Raw genomic sequence first — 21,145 nt, 5'->3', positions numbered from 1 at the left:
CACCGACCCACGTTTTTTCCTGAGGGTATCTCTCGCTTTTCAACCCACATGGTTGTCATCCGTAATTTATTTAACTGGGGCCCAGGGACACCACCACCTGATGGGCCTCAGCTTGCTTCAGCCACTCTCCTGCTCAGGGACTCCTAAGAGGACGATATTCTAAAGGCCGTCCCACGGTTAACTACCGTGCACATGTATGTGCGGTGGGGGAAGGGCAGAAAAGAGACCCTTGGAATAAGAACAAGACGAGGACTGTGGCCCCGCTGTGGAGGTTTATAAGGTCAAAAACATCCAAGACGCCATTACAAATTCCCTACCACTTGTGAATTTTTAAGGCGTTCTTTACAAACAGTATCATGTGCTATTTTTTCCTATATACTTCCAACCTCATAGCCATAACACTTTCTTGAACCACCCTTAAAGATATTTAGGGAGCATAAGAGAGCAAGTTTTAGTACACGGGAGACCTTTGTAAACTCCAGCTGTCCAGAGAAAAAATGGGCTACCTAAGGAAGCAGTCAAGTCCCCACCACTGTGTGGCATCTGGTCACACGCTGGGTAATGTCTTTGGTCGAGGACACAGAGCAGATTTAAATCCTTGGATTGCCAACACCCTTCCACACCCCTCTCAACCACTCGATTCTCCGAGCTTATGTCACCTACAACCAGGCCCTTGACTTTATTTACTTCCATATCCCCCAGACTCAAGGCCTGCCTTGATTCCCATTCGAATTAACAGCATCTTAGGTTTGGAACGAAAGGCAGCTTGAGAGCTCAGGTCATGATCTCACAGCTCGTGAGTTCAAGGCCCACGTCGGGCTCTGTGCTGACAGCTCGGAGCCCGGAGCCTGCTTCCGATTCTGTGTCTCCCTCTCTCTCTCTGCCCCTAACCTACTTGCATTCTGTCTCTGTCTCTGTCTCAAAAATAAACAAACATTAAAAAAATATATACGTATAAAACAAAGCTATCGTAAATTAAAAAAGTATCAGCAGAGTTCAGAAACAAAGAAACAAGAAGATTCCTCATGTATCCTCAATCAACCAAGCCCCTTTCCGTTTCTTTCTGGAAACATACACTCCACCCTCTGCCAATATGGACACCTAGCTCTTCCCAGGGGTTAGTAACATCATTCTCCCACGGCACGTACAACTAACACAAAAACAGCCACGTGTTGAGGCAACATACACCCACTTGCTTGTCTCAGCCCAGCTCAGAGGAATGCCCCCTGAACGGCTCAGTCCCTCCTCCCTTTCCTCCCGCCTTGGAGACCCTTGGCCCAGCCTCCCGCACACTGAACAGCCGCGGCGGACAGGTCTCGAAGGACTGTTCAAATAGATGGGCTGTAACAGCAGCAACAGAACACACAATGGGGCTGGACGTCACCTCAGGTGGGACTGAGGGTCATTCCTGGGACAGAAGGCGACAGCTGCTAATGGAGCTTCCTCATCCGCTCCCGCCAAACCCTCTTACCCGTCATCACTTGAATTTAAAGTATCTCCTGAGATCAAGACTGCAAGGTACAGTAACAAAAGACAAGGGTGACAGGAGGTGGGCCCTGTCACCCAAGGGACACAGGACTCATGGAGCCGATCGGCTGCCCGGGCCATGGGCCTCAGCCTCACTTCTCTCGACACCATGGCTGGTCCAGGCAGACCGCTCCCCAGATGAGGAAGGATTCTGTCCAGAGAGCGGCCTAGAAGGAAAAGGAGCCCCACGCCTACATTCCCTGCTCCCCTCCTTCCTGCTTTCTGGTTCAGAGTCACTTACCTTTTTCTTCTTCTTCAGAATCACTTTCACGCCATCCACTGAAACCATAATGCTCACCTTCTTCTTCTTGATGTTTTTGGCTTTAAACTCGTACTGCAAGAGAGGAGACAAAGAAACACGATCCGGTTAGGTCAGGGTATCTGACTCCGGCTAGCCCGTGACCCAGAAAAGAGGGCCACAGATGGGCACAGGGAGACCCGGAGCTTCTTGGGGGTGTAAAAGCAGGTGGGGGAGGGGGGTCTCGGTGTCGGGGCCCAGCCATCAGCAACAACCGAGGGATGGAGGTAATCCATCCTGACGAGATGAAGACAGAGCCCGCTTTCAAAATCTCATCAGAAACCAGAACCCTCCCTCAAAACCTCATTCTGATGTCTCATGACGTTCACTGCCAGGTTTTTCCTGCATCCACCCAAACTCTGGAAACCTGATTCCATCTCCGGTGAAGATTAAGAAGAATTGGTACCTGTCTTCAAATCGGGATTTTTTACATATTAAAAATGTGGAATTCCAAGTTGTTCTAAGTTTAAGTCCCAAATTCCTTTATCTGTAGGTCAGTTTCCAAGTCTACCTATAGCCTTATCGGCCTGAAATAGTCTAGAGTATTCCCCTATGGCTGCTTCAGCCACAGCCCTACACCACTGAGGGACGCTGGCCTCACCCTCAACCCCAGACATTTTTCTGTTACATTTGCCCATTCTTCACCATTTCTTCTGCTTCTGCAGGCGTTTGTAATGGCTGGTACAATTCTGTTTTCCTCACTGAACTTCATTCTGAGCACTTATCCGATTTATTAATACCATTTTCATTTGCTCCCTATCTTGGTAGCATCAACTGGCAAATTCACCTGCCAAGCTAATGAAACATCTGGGCTACAGGTTAATAATAATACAAGACCCGAGGCCAAGACCTGTATTCCAACCCACAGCCCCTCTCCTCTAGGACTTCTTATACTCAACACCCTCCCCTATCATGCCACCAGCCAAGCTTGGTGAGGCATTCGGCTACCCGCCTGCACATCTAGAGCCTAATTAATTCTAATTAGTGTGGGAATAGAAATTAACCTAACCCATCCTAACATGACGAAAACATAACCTACTTTGAAAATCTCATCAGAAATCCGGAACCTGGGCCATCTGGGTGGCTCGATCTGTTAAGCATCCAACTCAGGTCATTATCTCACAGTTTGTGAGTTTGAGCCCCGCATCGAGCTCTGCATTGACAATGTGGAGCATGCTTGGTGTTCTCTCTCTGTCTCTCTCTCTCAAAATGAATCAAAAAACTTAAAAAAAAAGAAAACAGAAAAAGAAATCCAGAACCTTCCACTCCATTAGCGATGCCTTTAAATACTCTGATTTTAGGGGTGCCTGGATGGCTCAGTCAAACATCTGACTTCGGCTCAGGTCATGATTTCATGGTCCGTGGGTTCGAGCCCTGCATCGGGCTCTGTGCCGACAGCTTGTAATCTGTCTCCCTCTCTCTCTCCAAAATAAATAAACATTAAAAAGATTTTTTTTACATACTCTGATTTTAAGGACTCCACTTAGAGCTTCCAACCTTGTGTGCATCCCATCCCTTCCACTGACATCTGAGCTGACCTCACTCTGTTGCAGTTAGTGCTGATGCCCTCTGGCTGTCTGCTTCTTATAGACAGGGACGCGACCTAACCAAAGCACAGTATTTTTCTTTACGTTGTCACAGCAAAGGTTCTGGCTTATGGCTGATTTGAGTTTCCAGGTGACAGCAACATACATCACCCCCCACTCCGGAGGTCACTCTTCCTACCCTGTCGACAGCTGTCCTTTTTATCAAGGGGGCTCGAAAGAAAAAGCAAGCCAGATCAGCGGACGCACAGGAGACAGCAAACATCAGGCTCAGACTCTGCTTCCAAGCAAGCATGTCCGATGGCAGGGAGAAGCGTGTTAGACCGGCGTGTGGCTCAGGACAGGACCTCAGCCGCACGACCCGCCTGCTCCGGGGCCGCGGCTGCTAGCTGGCGAAGGCTGGAGCACGTCTGGCGTGCGCCTCGGGGCCTGGCTGCGACGCGCAGCGGGTCCCCGGACTGCGTTCTGCTCAGGGGCCGTGCTCAGCAGGGGGCAGGAACCACCCGGGTGGGAGAGCCAGCACGGGTGTGGGCAGGTCAGCCGGCTTTGGCCCTGTGCCTCCCGGGTGAAGCGAACCGGCTTCGTTTCCCGACCACACCTGCATTTACCTCCACTCCCCTGGGCTTCCAGTAAACACAGCCTTCCGCTGTGCCTCCCGTGGGACCAGGTCGTTAGGTCAGGGCTGTTCCTGCCAGTCAAAGGTGTGCAGAGGGGTGTGTTGCAAAGAACTCAGGCGGGGGGTAAGAGCCAAAGAGTCCCAGAAGCACCAGATGTGGACGAACCCTGCCCCATATCGGTCAATCCCTGCCGGCTTCACCGTCTTTGGTTTCTTCCAAGAGATTACTCACAAGCTCCACATACTTTTGTCTTCTGCTTTTCGGCCATAATATCAAACCAGGAAATATTAAGTGTCCACGTCTGCAAGGCACCACGTCACTCTCCCAGCCCTAGTTTTATTAATAAATTTTTATTTACTGTTTATTTTTGAGAGAGAGAGAGAGAGAGAGAAACAGAGAGCAAGCAGAGGAGGGGCAGAGAGAGAGAGAGGGAGACACAGAATCTGCAGCAGGCTCCGGGCTCCGAGCTGTCAGCACAGAGCCCGACGTGGGGCCCCAACCCACGAACCACAAGATCATGACCCGAGTCAAAGCTGGACACCCAACCGACTGGGCCACCCAGGCACTGTAATGTTTATTTAAATTTGTTTTCAGTGTTTGTTTATTTTTGAGAGAGCATGAGCAGGGGAGGGGCAGAGAGAGAGGGAGACACAGAATGGAAAGCAGGCTCCAGGCTCCAAGCTGTCAGCACCAAAGCCCGACGTGGGGCTCGAACTCACAAACCATGAGATCATGACCTGAGCCGAAGTCGGTTGCTTAACCGACTGGGCCACCCAGGTGCCCCTCCCAGTCCTCATTTTAGAGAGCATGCTGTCTGCTGAACCACCTTAGCGGTCCTCTATTTCCAGAAGAATCTGGTAGCTGATCATGTCTTTCTTGTTGGGTCGGCCTCCCTATGGACTCCACGGTCTCTGGGAGGTTTTTATTTAAAAAAAAAAAAATTTTTTTTTAAACGTTTATTTATTTTTGGGACAGAGAGAGACAGAGCATGAATGGGGGAGGGGCAGAGAGAGAGGGAGACACAGAATCGGAAGCAGGCTCCAGGCTCCGAGCCATCAGCCCAGAGCCCGACACGGGGCTCGAACTCACGGACCGTGAGATCATGACCTGAGCTGAAGTTGGACGCTTAACCGACTGCGCCCCTCAGGCGCCCCTGGGAGGTTTTGAAAAATCAAGAATCCCCCCCGCCCATTGCACACCCAAGGCTGGCCAGAGGCACCTGGCCGGCACCTTGCCTGTGCGTCTGAAACATTATTTCTATACTTCGTGATTTTGATGAGCCAGGCCTTTTAATACCCTAATCTTCAGAGTTGAAGATGCAAGTAAAGGTTCTCTTCAGAACAGGACAACAGCCTCGAATCCCATTGCTGTGCAGGACCTCCCAGGCGGCTCTTACAGGGTCTGCGGGCTCAGGGGCTACATGGAAAAGCATGACCAAATGGCTGCAGCGGAATCTCAGTGACACAGGGGTGCCTGGGCGGTTCCATCAGCGAAGCGTCCGACTTTGATTCAGGTCATGATCTCGCGGTCCGTGGGTTCGAGCTCCACATCCGGTTCTGTGCTGATAGCTCGGAGCCTGGACCCTGCTTCAGATTCGGTGTCTCCCTCTCTCTCTGCCCCTCTCTTGCTTGCGCTCTGTCTCTCTCTCTCAAAAATAAACAAACATTAAATTAAAAAAAAAAAAGAAAGGAATTTCAGTGACAGTGGCAATGCAGGTGTCCCTCCGTACAACAGCTGGTGGAATGCTCTGGAGTGCTTCCAAACAAAGGGGGGCAAGACAGGCATGAAATAGCCCTGGTTACAGCTGCCTGTGCTGCCCGAGGCCCGTCTATCAGGGCTCTCGGGTCGGACACATTCCCCATCGACTCCACCTGCCCGGTGGTCGGATGTTCCGAATCCTTTCCAACCGAAGAGGAAGGACTCAGACTGCAGTCCCGTCAGAAACCGCGGAAATCAAAGGAAACAGAGTATCTGAAAAGGCTTAAACATTTATTATCGTGAAACCGTTTGTTTATACGGCAACTGCACTTTGCTTGGACAACCACGTTTTATCGTGCTCACTGGAGGAGAGAAAACGGAGCTGGAGGCGGGAAAGATCATGGGAGTGACCAAGAGAACAGAGAGAAGGGGCTCACAGGGGACAAACACTCCTTCCCCCCCGGCTGTGCTCCTCCAAGGGGCAGACAGGCTCAGGAGGAAGCATCTGTGTTCCGCAGGATAGGAATCCAGTCCACTCAGGCTTTGCCAGGGGCTGAGGAACAAACAGGACTGTCAGGGCCACCGTCTGTGACTCCGGCCAGCCTCCCTCAAAGCCCATGCCAGCTCTGGCTCTCCCCACATGTGGCCAGGCTGACCTGATAGATTTGCTTTGCCAGCCAGGGCTCCCCCAGCAAGGACAGATTAAGCTCTCTAGGACCTGACCTTTCAGGAAACGAAACAATACAAGTCCTGGAACACTAACCGCTGACTAAAAAAGGCCATGGTGATGTGCCAGGGGTTCATAAACAGAGCCTTGGGACCCCGTGTGGGAACAGTGGCCCCAGAGCTCAGTGTGCTGTGCCAACCGGCGAGGCCCATGAAGGGGAAGCTGGGAAGAGGGAGGGGTTCAGGTCCGGCAGGAACCAGGAGGAAGCCCTCAGCAAGTGAAGGAGTCACGGTGGCTGGAAGGCTGAGGGCGGCTGACAGAACAGAGCATGTCCTGAGTCCCCGATGCTTCCCTGTCCCCCCCAGCTCCTAGAACTGCTTCCTGACCCCGTGTGTCTCAGTCCCCGCCACTGGGGGTCCACAAAGGGGAAGGAGGAGGTCTGTGGCAACTGAGCGTGCTCAGTGAAGGGACGAGCCCTGCCCTGGGCTTGAGGACGTATTGCAGAAACAGAAGTAACAGAAGGACTTTCTCAGGAGTCAGGGGAAGGGTTGGGGCCACACCCCTTCCCCAGCAACACACACAATAGTCTACGCCCACGACAACGTCTAGCTCCCTGAAGAGCCCCAGGATTTTCCACAGGGTCCTCGGTTCCTTGTCTACCCACAGTTTGCCTAGCGATGTGCTCTCTCACCAGCGACATCAGAAGCTGGCCCCACATGTCACCAGAAAATCCATTTTGTCCCCCTCTCTACCCTCACTGACCCCACCACGCGAACAGTCGCGAGTCAAGGTGCCCAGGGGCAACTCCACCAGGAAGAGAGATTCCGTTTGCAAAAGCGGATGGTGATGCTCTCGTCAGGCAAGTCCTTGGCTTACACTGGGCTGTGGTCACTGCCTTTCTAGAACGAGTCTGCTCTGCTTCCTGCGAACGATCGCGGGGAATTGAAGAGTGGGCTCTGGTAGCGCCATCGGGTCGGGCATCGTAAGCATATTCCGCCGGTCTTGGTTTCGTGAGCGAGAACCCATCTCTACAAGACCGTAAGCACCTCAACCAAAGGGGGGTTTGTAGGAAGCCCCTTTGCGCTTACCCACCAATTACTACTGAGGTGGTAAGATACAGAACTGGAGGACACCCATACCCATAGGCAGCATGGCTGACGACAGCCAAGAGGCGGAAGTTAACCCAAGCGTCCATCGACGGACGAACAGATAAAACACGCTACAACATGAAGCTCGAAGACGTTACCCTCAATGACGTAAGCTGGCACAAAGGAACAAGTATCGCACGGTCCCGCCTGTACACGAGGTACCTGAGGGCGGTCAAATGTTTGTCGGGGGGTGGGGGGGGGCGGGGAGGAGGAGGAGGAAGAGGAGGAGGAGTTTAACGGGGACAGAGTTCCCATTCTGGAAGCTGAAGAAAATCTGGAGGTGCCAGTGATGGTTACACAACAATGTGAGTGTTGTCTGTGAACGTCCTCGAGCTGTTTTAAGAACAGTGGAAATGGAAGAGGTTCTATTTTACCACAATAAAAAGATAAAGATCTGTAAACACTGTGCAAAAATACATTTCTCCTCATGGCAAGTCCACTTTACTTCTGCCTGCACGTTATTTCCGGCCCTCTCCCACAGGCAGGTTAAACATGCCCTAATCTCCCACAGTTCCGTGCAGTTGTGTTTGCTACTGCCTGTGCCTGGGATGCCCTCCCCCCACCATCTGCTTGGGGAGCTCCTGCTTATCCTTGAATTATCTTCTCCACAGCGAAGGCTGGTAGGCCCACGTCCCGTGTGCTCCCACCGAGCAGGGCCATGCGGTCATTACAGCCACTATAATCACCGGCCACCGACTGGCTGTGCGCTTCCCCGCTAGGCCATGCCCTCCCCGGGAGCAAGAAATAGGATATATTTGTGTCCCGGGAAACAGCATCGGGACACAAGAGGGTGATCGATGAGTGTCAAATACATTAACGAACTCAGTGGACAGTATTTATTCACAGACCCTGGGAAAACAGGACACTGGCCGCAAGGGTAAAATAAATATTCCAGAAGTTAATTAATCAACAACGGAAGTGATTAAAACCACAGATTCCATTCTAGGGGCAGAAGGACTTTAAGATCTGACTTCTGTAATTCTTCCATACCCCACAGCACACGAGGCATCTTAATTTTTTGTTTGATCCATACTTGGTTTAATAAAATAATTTAGCTTCCATTACTGGTCAGGGCTGTTCCCAGTCATGTGATGGCACAGAGGTCACACATGGGGGAAGGATCCCGCAGATGAAGCTGTTTTCTGGGCTCCCCTGCTGCTTCCCTAAGTAAAAGCTCCTGTGCCTGTGGAGACAGAATCCGGGGGACGGGATGCCCAAGAGCCATGACCGCCCCCGACACTGCTGTGTAACTCGGTGATTTGTAGTGCTCGTTCATATGAAATCACAGAAACGTGAGCAAGACAAAGACCAAAGTCTGTACTAAATCCAAATTCTGGAATATCTGTGCGGTTTCTGGCAAACACTAGGTGGAGACATTTAGTTCCTAATTATCAACCTCAAGCCCAGCGTAACAGACTTATCACTGAAAGTTGGGGTGTAAATAAAATCTCTATAACTTGCAAAATACCAAAAAGAAACCAGAGGAGCTACTATTTAAGAAAGGAATATTCATTGCCGTTTTATCATAAATGTAGAATTTAAGTATTTACCCACCTCTGTAGATCAGGCGATCAAAAACTCAAGTTTTAAATCCCATCTGGCACACCTGTTTTTTTTGGTTTTTTGTTTTGTTTTGTTTTTGTTTTTTAAAGGCAAAATTCCAGACCCAGCCCTCAGAGATGTTTAGACTGGTTGGGCCAGAAGTTGGCATTATTTGGATCTAGGCGGTAATACAAATTGCCTTGCTCAGAAACACCACTCTGGGTCCCCAAACCGTATTACAATTAACTCCTTCATATTTTCATTTGCATCTAGAATTGCCTTAGATGAAATCAATGTGTCTTGATCATCTGTGTACTGTTTTTTTAAAGTGTGGATACTTTTTTTTTTTTAAATGTTTGTTTATTTTTGAGAGAGATCAAGTGTGAGCAGGGGAGGGTCAGAGAGAGGGGGTGGGCAGAGGATTCAAAGCAGGCTCCATGCTGCCAGCAGAGAGCCTGACGTGGGACTTGAACTCACAAACCATGAGATCATGACCTGAGCCAAAGTCGGACGCTTAACCAACTGAGCCACTCTGGCACCCTTATAGTGTGGATACTGCCATTCGCAATTAAAATACAGGTTCTTATAACAGCACCACGGCTGCTTACGGTCACCCGTTTTCTAAATCAAAGGCACCTAAAATTACCACCATTATGTTGGGAGAGAATACTGATGTGTGGTAGATATGAGATGTTTGTACACTGTGTTTTATGCATTTTGTAGCTCTGAAATACGTCATTAACAAAATTCTAGGCGAATACTTGTGTTCGAAATGGTTGGGACCACAACTGTTGACCAAACCATCTCATGAAAGATGGAGGAAAAAAAAAAAGGAAAGAAAAAAGTTGTTTAGGTTCATGAGCAGAAAACCCGAGTCCGGAAGCCACATCTCTGACTCCTGCCCTGTGCTCCTGATGTTGCCAACATCTGTTCTTTTCGCTGTCCTGGCATCCTGGCTCTAGGAAATGAAGTTATTCGTTTATTCCCCCATTTATTCAATATTCCCTGTAACAAGTTCTTTGATGTACAGGTAACCCATCTTGTAACAGACAGAAAAAGAAATTAACTTCACAGGGGCGCCTGGGTGGCTCAGTGGGTTAAGAGTCTGACTCTTGGTTTCAGCTCAGGTCATGATCTCCCAGTTCCATGAGTTCAAGCCCCACGCTGGGCTCTGTGCTGATGGTGCAGAGCCTGCTTGGGATTCTCACTCTGCCTCTCTCAAAATAAACTTAAAAAAAAAAAAAAAAGAAAAGAAAGGAAATTGACTTCACAGAATCTGGAATATTCTCAGGCTGCTCAATGGAAAGCCTGCAATGCCCCGCTCCCCCAATTCTTTCCCACACCATTCACACCGGCTGCTCTCATTTCCTTTGTTGCTTCCTCTACCCTGTTCCACACCCAGGGACACAGTGACCTGGGAAGGTCACAGAATGCCAATGAGGTCACAAAAACATGGCAGAGGGGCCCTCTGAACGTAGGGAGGGCTTTGGAGCAGGAAATATCCAAGTTCTTGCTGTTTGCAACATTGAGGAAGGGGACGGAGGTTCATCCAAACACAGATGTTCTGGGGGAGGGAGGCATTTTCAGTGTCAAGAGACTGTCACGATAGCAGCGGGCAAATCAAATGGGCCCTTGGACGGCAGACAGAGGCGGCCTCGAGTGTGGGCAATTGCGGGCTGTGTACACAGGGGAGCCTCTGAATGGCGGCTGGTCCCCGCAGAGAGGAGACAGACAGGCCCTGGAATACAGCCATCACTTTTTCCTACTGGGAGCACGCTGACAGGTCACGGGGAGCTGAACAACAACCCAAATGATTAAGGGGCCCGAAGGGGTGATTTATGGAGCAAGATAAATACCACGACTAATAATAATCTACGGCATTTGGGTTGCTTTTCCCTCTGCTAGCTCTCCCAGCACGTTGCAAATACGTATCAGAACCTTTGTAAGTAAACACGGAGGCAGAGGTGGGTAAAGAGGCACAAATAAATATAGAGCAAGCCCTACTATGACCGATAATGACCAATTCTGTCTTGCCCGCGAATATCTAACCCGGAGGCTCCTCTAAATGTTTGTGTCCCGTGTAAGCAGGAAGACAGGAACGTTAACATAGCCTTTCAGAGGAAGAAAAAAAAAAATGCTCCAACAGTATAATCTGTACCTACACACACACACACACACACACACACACACACACACACACACACAGAAGGAATAAAAGTCTGCTGGTATTTAGTAGAGCCATGAATCGAGGATTTAGGGTTTTCTTCCTCAGACCACAACTGGTTATGAGACAATAATGAATCCTTCTAGGTTTCTAAGATACCTTTAAAAGAAGGCAATTGATGATGTGTCGTGACCTCCGTGGGCCCCCTGCCTTCCATCATGCACATCCCACACCCACCTTGTAAAATTAAATGAAACCGTTCACATCGAGGGTTATCAGGTCTCCTGCAGAAGCCACACGTGCACTCTGAGCTGTGGGCAAAACCACGTAACTGGGGCACCTGCCTGGACTTTGGGCAGAATACTTAAACGCTCTGGGAAGCACCCTTCCCTTCTGTGAAATGAGAGTATTGGGTTAGATGATGTCTATGAACCTGCCCAGTTCTCAGTGCGAACGCTATGCAATCAAGCCTTCACAGCCCGTGTAGCAGGCGTTCATGGATGGGCCCAGGCCCAGCCCAGAAGCAAGGGAAGAGAATGGAAAGGAGAAAGCATGCGACAGACAGGGAGGGTTCTCAACTGGAGAGCAAATTATTAGAATTTGGCACAGAAAGTCAGGGGGGGTGTGTGTTACATTCTTTAGGGTTTTGAAGAGTGAAAAGCAGAGGGGCAGAGGCTGGACATGACCTTAGCACCAGCACTGAGGATTCCAAAAGGACACAGAGTAGAAATGAGAACCCCGAGGAAGGCCAGGAGCACGTATCTAGCACTGGGTTGTAAGAATGAAGAAAATACGCAGATGAAATCCCTGCACACACTGAGAAGCAAGATGAATACGTGGTCAATCCCCTGCCTGGAAAAAAGAGCAATGCTTTCAACGATGACAGCACAGGTGAGCACAAAAGATGTTTTAGGTGTTCAAGGAGGTACCTTGTACTGGAGAACCAGGGCACAGGAACCAGCAGGGAATTTGCAGGTCGTGGAGCCATTCATGTGGCGCTCCCCTTCTTGGCTCTACAAAGCCTTTATTCCGGAACTCTCCTTCCTAAGCTTAGACCTATCAGCACAATGTGGCGGCAAGGAGATGTGAGAGACCCGTGTTTGCGCTCATCCACCAGGGTCGTAAGTTTCCAGGTATAAGGGGGGAAACAATGGAAAAGCCACAGGCAGCAGAACACATGATTGCAATGAATGTTCACAATATAATGAAAGGTATGAACGAAAGGGTCATTCTTGGGAAAACTGAAGACACTACTTGAGAAGGAGGAGTTGGGGAGGGTTCTTGGAGTAATCGCCTTGTCTCTGTCGAGTGGTCATCCAGCTAAGAGGCTATCTGGCCGTTGTGTTTAAAAAGCAGGTCCTCACAATGAGTCTGAAATCTACTCTCAGAAGCTTCCACTTATATGCTTCTCTAAAGCAGTGCTTCTCAGACCTGAACGTCCATATGATTCACGCGGGGATCTTCCTAAGTTACAGCCTGGGGAGGTGGGGGTGGGACGTGGCCGCGTTTCTAACCAGATTCCAGGTGATGTTGACACTACTGGTCCCGGGACCACACTTGGAGGAGCAAGAGTCCTGGTATTAGAACCGGAGTATGTGTGAATCCGAAAGGTATTTGGAAACGTTAACCGTCTGAACCAATGATCTCCAAGGTTATGTGTATGTGTTTAATGCCAATAGTCTAGGATTCCTACCAATGGTGATGTCAGTTATTCCGGGCTGAACGGAAGTTGAGACAGGACATTTCTCATAAACAGCCACCTTTGATGGCCAAAAATCAAACTCCAATATGATAAAAATGATAAAAACAGTATCCAGAGCACAAGTTCCCAGAAGGGGACCCTCTGAAGAGTTATTGACTGGTTTCCAAGCATAGTAATTTCCCACTGTCAGCTGGTGGCAATAATTCCTTGGGGTCCAAGGGACTGCAAAGGGCAAGAAAGGTTCTCAACCTTGGCTGTGCAATGGGACCACTCAGGACTCTGAAAACATACTGGTATCTGGATCCACCCCCAGAAATTCTGACTTCATTGGCCTGGTGTGTAACCTGAACATTGGGACTTTTTAAAAGCTCCCCAGGTGATTCTAAGGTACTGGAGTAAAATGTAGACCCAGAACAACCAAGAGGAAAGGAGGACTAAGAGGTAAATGCTGGCCATCCCATCACCAGAGCAGACTCAGACGCATCACACCATCCCCATTTTGTTGCTCCTTCCAGCCCATTACCAACAGGTTACTATTCCAAGGCTGTGCCAGATTTTACTTCCTCCAAATTCCTATGACAAGATGATGGTGAGTCGAAAGATGGCAAGATGGTTTATGGTTTATGCTATCCTTTGTTTTCTACAGGACTCCATGATAACCACAGCAAAGTGACCCCAAGACTCACTCCCACCACCAGCCTTAACTCCAGAGGTTGGCAAAATTTTCCTATAAAGGGAGAGACAGAGTACGAGCAGGGGAGGGGCAGAGAGAGAGGGAGACACAGAAGCCAAAACAGGCTCCAGGCTCTGAGCTGTCAGCACAGAGCCCCGGACACAGGGCTCGAACTCACGAACTGTGAGATCATGACCTGAGCCAAAGTCAGCCGCTTAACTGACTGAGCCACCCAGGTGCCCCTGGGCCACAGGTTTAAATAAATGTAAAACTAGAAAACTTTCAGGGGAAAATCATAGGGGAAAATCTTCACAACTTGGGCTTATACAGAATTCTCAGGGATGACACCAAAGACATGATCCAGCAAAGAAAAAAGTTTGAGAAACTGGACTTCATCAAAATTTAAAACTTTTGTTCTATGGAAGCCAGCCTGAAGTGAATAAAAAGAAAGCTACGGACTAGGAGAAAATATTTGGGAATTAAACATCTCACAAGAGACACATCCAGAATATATAAAGAACACTCAAAACGCATTATTAAAAGGCATGCCTGAGTGGCTCAGTCAGTTAAGCAGCCAACTCTTGGTTTTGGCTCAGGTCATGATCTCACGGTTAGGGGGGTTCAAGCCCCCGCATTGGGCTCTGTACTCCCAGTACAGAGCCTGCTTGGAATTCTCTCTCTCCCTCACTCTCCGTCCCTCCCCCACTCTGTCTCTGTCTCTCTCAAAATAAATGAATAAATTAAAAAAATGGTTTTTAAACACCTCATTTTAAAAAATTCCAAGTCAAAAATTGGGCAAAAGACAAACAGAACTTCATCAGAGGACATAAGGAAGGAAAAGAAGCAGATGAAAAGAAGTCAAGGTTTAGAGGTTGGTCCAGTGTTGCTGACCCATAACTGCAGTGACTCCCGCCTCAGAAACTAGGATACAAATTATTTGTGCCCACTAGAACTTCTGAGGTCTGCATCTGGAGTCTCAGGGGGTAGCAAGACATGTCCATACCTCATTACGGCTCCCTAAGACAATAGCGCATTCCCCCAAGGCAGGAATAATGGCTTCCCCATGACACGATGTTCAACATCATTAGCCGTTAGGGAAAAGCATATGAAAACCACGAGGAGATCCCACTACATACTAATTAGACTAGATCAAGTAAAAAAAAAAAAAAAATACTACCATCAAGCACTAGCAAGGATGGGACACAGCTGGTCCTCTTGTTGCTCTTGATGGAAATGTGAACTAACACCCCGTTCTGGAAAACGGTTCTGCAGTTTCTCGTAAAGTTAAACATACACTTACCCTCCGGCGGGAAATACCTCAACCAGGTATTTACCCTAGAGAAATCAAAACTTATGTTCCCACAAAAACTTGCGTGTGAAATGTTAGCAGCTCTATTTATAATCACCAAAATTAGAAACAACCCGAATATCCTTCCAAGAGGTAAATAAATGGCGGTACATCTGTAGAATGGAATACCACTCAAAAAACCGTAAGGAAGATATATGGTTCAAGTGTGACAGGTATTGTTATAAAAAAAAAAAAAAAAAAAAAAACCACACGCAAACTGGTGCAGCCGCTCAGGAAAACAGTGTGGAGGTTCCTCCAAAAGTTAGAAATAGAGCTACCCTCTGACCCAGCAACTCACTACTAGGTATTTACCCAAAGGATACAAAACTACTAATTCAAAGGGATACGTGCACCTCAATGTTTATAGCAGCATTATATACAACAGCCAAATTATGGAAACAGCCCCAGTGTCCATCCACAGATGAATGGATAAAGAAGATGCGGTACATATACACAGTGGAACATGACTCAGCCATGAAAAAGAACGCAGTCTTGCCATTTGCAACAACATGGATAGACCTAGAGAGTATTATGCTAAGTGAAGTAAGTCAGAGAAAAACACCACATGACTTCATATGTGGAATTTAAGAAACAAATGAGCAAAGGCAGGGGCGGAGAAGGAGGGAGGCAAACCAAGAAACAGACTCTTAACTACGGAGAACAAATTGATGGCGGCCAGAGGGGGGGGCAGGTGGAGGGATGGGTGAAACAGGTGATGGGGGTAAAGGAGGGCACTTGTGATGAGCACAGGGCGATGTAGGGAAGTGTTGAATCATTGCATCGTCCACATGAAACCAGTATTCACTGTTTACTGACTGGGATTTAATTTTTTTTAATATTTTTGAGAGAGACAGAGACAGAGCGTGAGTGGGGAAGGGGCAGAGAGAGAGGGAGACACAGAACCCGAAGCAGGCTCCAGGCTCTGAGCTGTCAAAACAGAGCCTGACGCGGGGCTCGAACTCACTGACTGAGATCATGACTTGAGCCAAAGTCGGACGCTTAACCGACTGAGCCACCCAGGCATCCCTACTGACTGGTAGTTAAATTTAAAAAATATTAAAAAAAAAAAAAAGAGAGAAGTTAAGTTTTTACGTATTTACTTTGAGAGACAGAGAGAGTGAGTGGGGGAGGGGCAGAGAGAGAGGCAGAGAGAGAATCCCACGCAGGCTCCACACTGTCAGCTTGAAGCCTGATGCGGGGCTCACTCACCAACCGTGAGATCGTGACCTGAGCCAAAACCAAGAGTGGGGCACTTAACCAACGGAGTCCCTTAAATTCATAAAACTACACCATAAAATCGATTTTACCCTGTTAATTTTTAAAAGAAATGAAATTTTAGGGGCGCCTGGATGGCACAGCCGGTTAAGCATCCGACTCTGGATTTCGGCTCAGGTCGTGATCTACAGTTCATGAGTTCGAGCCCACGTTGGGCTCTGTGCTGACAGCACGGAGCCTGCTTGGGATTCTCTGTCTCCCTCTCTCTGGCCTGGAGGTCCAGGAGACCTCACGCCGGCCTGAGGAGACGCGGGAAGACTGTCCCGCCACGGGAGTCCCGGCTGCCTGCACCCATCCCATCCAGGCACCGGCTGAATCACGGGGCTGGGGCGGCAGATACCCTGAAGGTCACCGCACTGCTATGCGCCTGAGCCTGGTCAATTCTGTCTGATAACTGGGCCCCTTTGGGAGGCCGCTACTTCTGCCGGGGCAAGGGGGATAGGGCGGGGGGGATAACCATTCCCTTCGTGAACCGTAGTCAAGACCGGACGTGTCTCGGCAGGCCCTGGCACTCAGGGCCAAGTTCCAACGGGCAGAAACCGTTTTTCAGCCTCATTTCCCGGGCATGAGTCTGCCACAGGGCGACACAAACCTTGCTGGTTCCTGGACATCCCCTGGTCACCGAACCCATACCAAGCAAAGGCTGGCACGCGTGGGATCAGACAAATGGGTAAGCTAACCAACGAAGGCACGAGAGACAGCCAGAGGAGGGAAGGCTCACAGGGGAGCACTGGGGAAGTCGTGTGGCCATCAGCAGGTGGAGAGGAGGGGGAAACCCAGCCTGCGGGGTTTTCCTGGCACCCTCCCTCCCTAAGGCCTCTGTTTCCCGTGCCACCTCCCTGAGTCTGTCTCTCCTCCTCGGGCCATCCTCTGTCTGTGCCTCTCCCTGCACAGAGCCCTCCGGGGACACAGGAGATCTACGAGGGCGGCAGCGTCCCCAGCTTCAGACAGCCATGTGTCTTCCTGCTCTCCACGCCGGCCGCAAGCGGGTTCTTAGAGGGAACCAAGGAGGTCCTCGGTGTGGGAGGAAAGTAGCGAGCGGCCTGCTTGTCCTTGTCACTGATCTGAATGCTAAGCTCGTGCCCCTGGAACCGGCGGGCACGCAAGGCTGAACCACTCTCCAATTCAGAGGCCGCCTCCCCTCCCCGACTCCGCCGCAGCATCATTACTGCTGAGAGATGATTCGTCCTAACTCGCGTGCTGGCGTCTTTCATAATAGCTCGGAGTCAAAGAGTACTTTCCTACGTGTTAGACCATTTAACCTTGACCAGCGCTCACCAGCTTGGCCTCCTATCTCTTCTCGGTTTCTCCCCTTATTTCAGGAATAACAGGATGATTCTCTGTTTCTCCCTTCAAGGGAGAGGGGGGCCACAGAATCTGCACCCTGCCACCGTCCTAATCCTCCCGAAACGCTATGTGTAAATAGGTTCTAACCAAAACCTTTCCATAACGACCCACTGCCTAAATAAACGCAAAACCCGATATTCGACCCTTTCCACCGACTGCCCCAAAGCGGCCGGTTTCCCTTCTCCCACCAAACCACCCCCTGACAACATGTGTTGTCTCAGTTCGATTCTTCACAGCCTTGTGTTTGGTCACAGGGCCTCAAAGATCCCTCTCTCGGCCCAAGAAACCACACAGGCAGACACGTGCAGCCCTCTCCACCTGCAGCCTATGGTGGTCGTGTTTAATATGGGGGGTTCCACGTAATATTGTTCGACAAACGAGGTCTTGACTTCTTAAAAGAAAAATCTGAAAGTCACGGACCTACGTTAAGTCCTATGTTGCAACACTTCCAATACACCGTGGTCTGTTCACTGTCTATTCTGAAGGTACTCGGATTTTCTCGTGTCTGCACCATTATTTACACAATTACCACCTTACAACTCCTTCGGTCCCTTTATCTATCCAAAGTGTTCTCTTAGGTTCTCCTTCCAAGAGCACTTCATGAAAGCCTGCCCCGACTACTGTAACCTGAAGGAACATCTTCCACACTGCTGTGGCAATTAGCACACAGGGGGCTGGTTTTATAACAATGCTATATACAAAATGCATCTAACACTCTAATTTGAACAGGTTCTTTCTCGTCTTCTCAACCAGACTAAGTTCTTTGAAGGCAGGTGCTATATAGGTTCAGCCTTATATCCGTGTAGTATCTATTATAGAATATTCCAGCAAATACACGGACCGGATCTGACAAATGTAGAAAGATCACTGTGACTGCAGCACCGAGAATATGAGGGCAGGGGAGGAAGTAAGGAGAGCTCCAAAGAGACCACCTGTCCTAGCAAGGTGAGAAAGTGTACAAGTAACTACCCCACCAGGCTTGTAAATACTACCCTCACCTACAGGCAGACAGATCCTGGGCGGGAGGAATGCTCCAGGAGGCAGGCTCTTGGCTGGCTGCCATTTGTAATTCTGGAGGAAGACAGTCTTCCAGATACAGCCAAGTTCTCCTTCCGTTTATTTTTCCTTTGTAAATATTTGGTTACTCTAATGGCTATCAAGAGGAGAGTCACAGCATGATCAAATCTCAGAACCGTAGGTTTACGACCCTTGGACTCTGAGCCCAACGAACACTTGGAAAAGTTACTTCAGTTTAAGAAGCACAGACTCGGCCCGCTTGACCTACTTCTCTCTGCCTAAGAGCTTAACAACTTTTAGGACATCAGGCTACTGGCTGGACCGCAGGTAAATCGCGCTCCTTCCTACTCTCTCAAAAGAAAATTGAAAAAGAAAAAAGAACAGTAGCCACGGATCCCCTTAGAAAATTACCTCTAACGGCCACCTTCCTTCATAGCAATCACTACATTCTGAGTCCAAATCAAAGGCTCTTCTAGGACTAAGTTCCAAAATAATATGTCGTCTTCACAATTTATTGGCTTCGAATAATTGTGCCAAAAAAGAGAACTATTTTTCTCCAGGCTAAAATGAGCCGAGTTCCTTTTATTTTCCCCCTATCCCTTTTTCGATCAGGATGATACTCAGTTGTAACCAATTACATTCGGATCACTGCTCAAAAATGAACACTGATTTTTTTTTTTTTTTAAAGCTTGAATGTGTTTATCCATGCCCGTTCCCAAAATATCAGCCATTATCTCTTTCTTAAAATGCTTCAAATTACTTCTCAAAAAGGTGTAAAAAAGGTCCCTCATTTCATCTCTCTGTATCTTTCCATCCCCCCTCCGGCCACTACAAAGATAAAAGGAAATCCAATTTTAAAACAAGGACATTTTATTTGATACTGAATAATTAAGAGAACCAAGGAACTGTAAAGGGGTATTTTACCCTCAGAAACTGGCCGCAAAGTAACTGGCTAGTCCCAGACTCAATGGGCTTAAATGACAGAGCAGGAGTCCTCCCTGGTGACAGACCGTGGTCCCTTCCAAGGTCAAAGGAGACAGCCAATGGGCAGCCCTGTCGCGTAGCTACATTTGGACCCAGGATGGATCCCGGAGGTGCCCTGGTCTACCTGGGTCTGTCTGGCGTACTCGGTTTCAATCTGGAAACTGAAATCTATCAGTTGGCAAATTTTTGTGTGGCTTCCTCGCCAATCTCCTATTTTTTCTGTTTCAGAACTCATCAGATGTTGACCTTCCTAGAGTAGCAAATCAGAAAATTAATCTTTTCTCTATTTCTATTCTAATGTTTGGCTGTCTTTTTGTTTGTTTGTTTGTTTGGGAAACTTTCCAACTTTCTACTTTTCCCTTGTCAGTTTTAATTCTGGAGCATTCTCTGATTAGGATGCAGTGTCTTAATTCTAGGGGTGAGTGTGGTTATTTTTCAGGTTTCCTTCTCGTCTCCACCATCTCTGTTTTCTTCAGCTTCCTCCTTCCCTTTATTTTGGTCTCCAGTATACTGGACAGTTTCTTCCAATATCTCATGATTTGGAGCTGCCCACCCCTATTTAAGGAGGAGGAAGTCAAAAGCTGGCAGGAAGTGCTCTGTGTGGGGGTGGGGCTAATTGCCAGGAAGGCCTCACAGACCAGCGAGCTTCGAGCTTCGCTGCACACTGACCAGGATGCAAAGTGACCTTCTAGCTGCTGAAACCAAATGTCAAGGCCTAAAGATCTCTTCTCTGGGACCTTTCAGTTTCTCCAGAGAAAAATCTTACCATCAATATTCCAGAAACAGGAGGGGGAGCTCTAGAGCCCCACCAGTTAAATATGAAGACTTCTACTTACAAACTTAAAAAAAATTTTTTTAATGTGTATTTATTTTTGAGAGAGACACAGACAGAGTATGAACAGGGGAGGGACAGAGAGAGAGGGAGACAGAGAATCCCAAGCAGGTTCCAGGCTCTGAGCTGTCAAGCACAGAGCCCAGCACGGGGCTTGAACTCACAAACCGTGCGATCGTGACCTGAGCCGAAGTTGGATGCTTAACCGACTGAGCCATCCACGTGCCCCTCTACTTACAAACTTTTAAAACTTGGGGTACTTTACCAGGCTTTTGCAACAAACGGTACCTCCACATCTTGAGCCTGTCCGGAGTTTTCCCACATCAGTGAACTTACCTGTCACCTGAAGCTGCCTCTGTTCAATCAATGCCATCAACACACCCACGAATTCCATCTTTTTTTTTTTTAAGTTTATTTATTTATTTTTGAGAGACAGAGAGAGCCACGGAGGGGCAGAGAGAGAGGGTGAGAGAGAGAATCCCAAGCAGGCTCCGCACTGTCAGCGGAGAGCCTGACGTAGGACTGGAACTCACGAACTGTGAGATCATGACCTGAGCTGAAGTCAGATGCTTAACCGACTGAGTCACCCAGGCGCCCTATGAATTCCATCTTTTAAAAAGTCATTGAAATCTTTTTATTAAGAAGACCAAGAACAGGAGAAGAAATGGTCATTTCAGTAAGGCTTCAGAGAGAAGGGAGATAAATACATACAATCAATCTACCAGATTTCACTGGCTATTCCTTAAGCCCGAGAAAATTCTA

At 48.7% G+C, this 21,145-nt stretch overlaps 1 protein-coding gene across 6 annotated transcripts in view; it reads right to left on the bottom strand.

Annotated features, from left to right (window-relative positions):
- Window positions 1–21,145, bottom strand: part of LOC123586948 (carboxyl-terminal PDZ ligand of neuronal nitric oxide synthase protein) — a 284,322-nt gene that overhangs the window by 81,764 nt on the left and 181,413 nt on the right. For all 6 annotated transcript variants that reach the window (XM_045456603.1, XM_045456594.1, XM_045456597.1 and 3 more), the window contains one exon: window positions 1,769–1,861. In XM_045456603.1, coding sequence (XP_045312559.1) covers window positions 1,769–1,861 — 93 coding nt within the window. The remainder of the gene's footprint in view (window positions 1–1,768; window positions 1,862–21,145) is intronic.

The sequence above is a fragment of the Leopardus geoffroyi genome, chromosome C3, assembly GCF_018350155.1.
Source record: "Leopardus geoffroyi isolate Oge1 chromosome C3, O.geoffroyi_Oge1_pat1.0, whole genome shotgun sequence".
Classification (NCBI taxonomy): domain Eukaryota; kingdom Metazoa; phylum Chordata; class Mammalia; order Carnivora; family Felidae; genus Leopardus; species Leopardus geoffroyi.
This window is presented reverse-complemented; position numbering and strand designations above follow the sequence as displayed.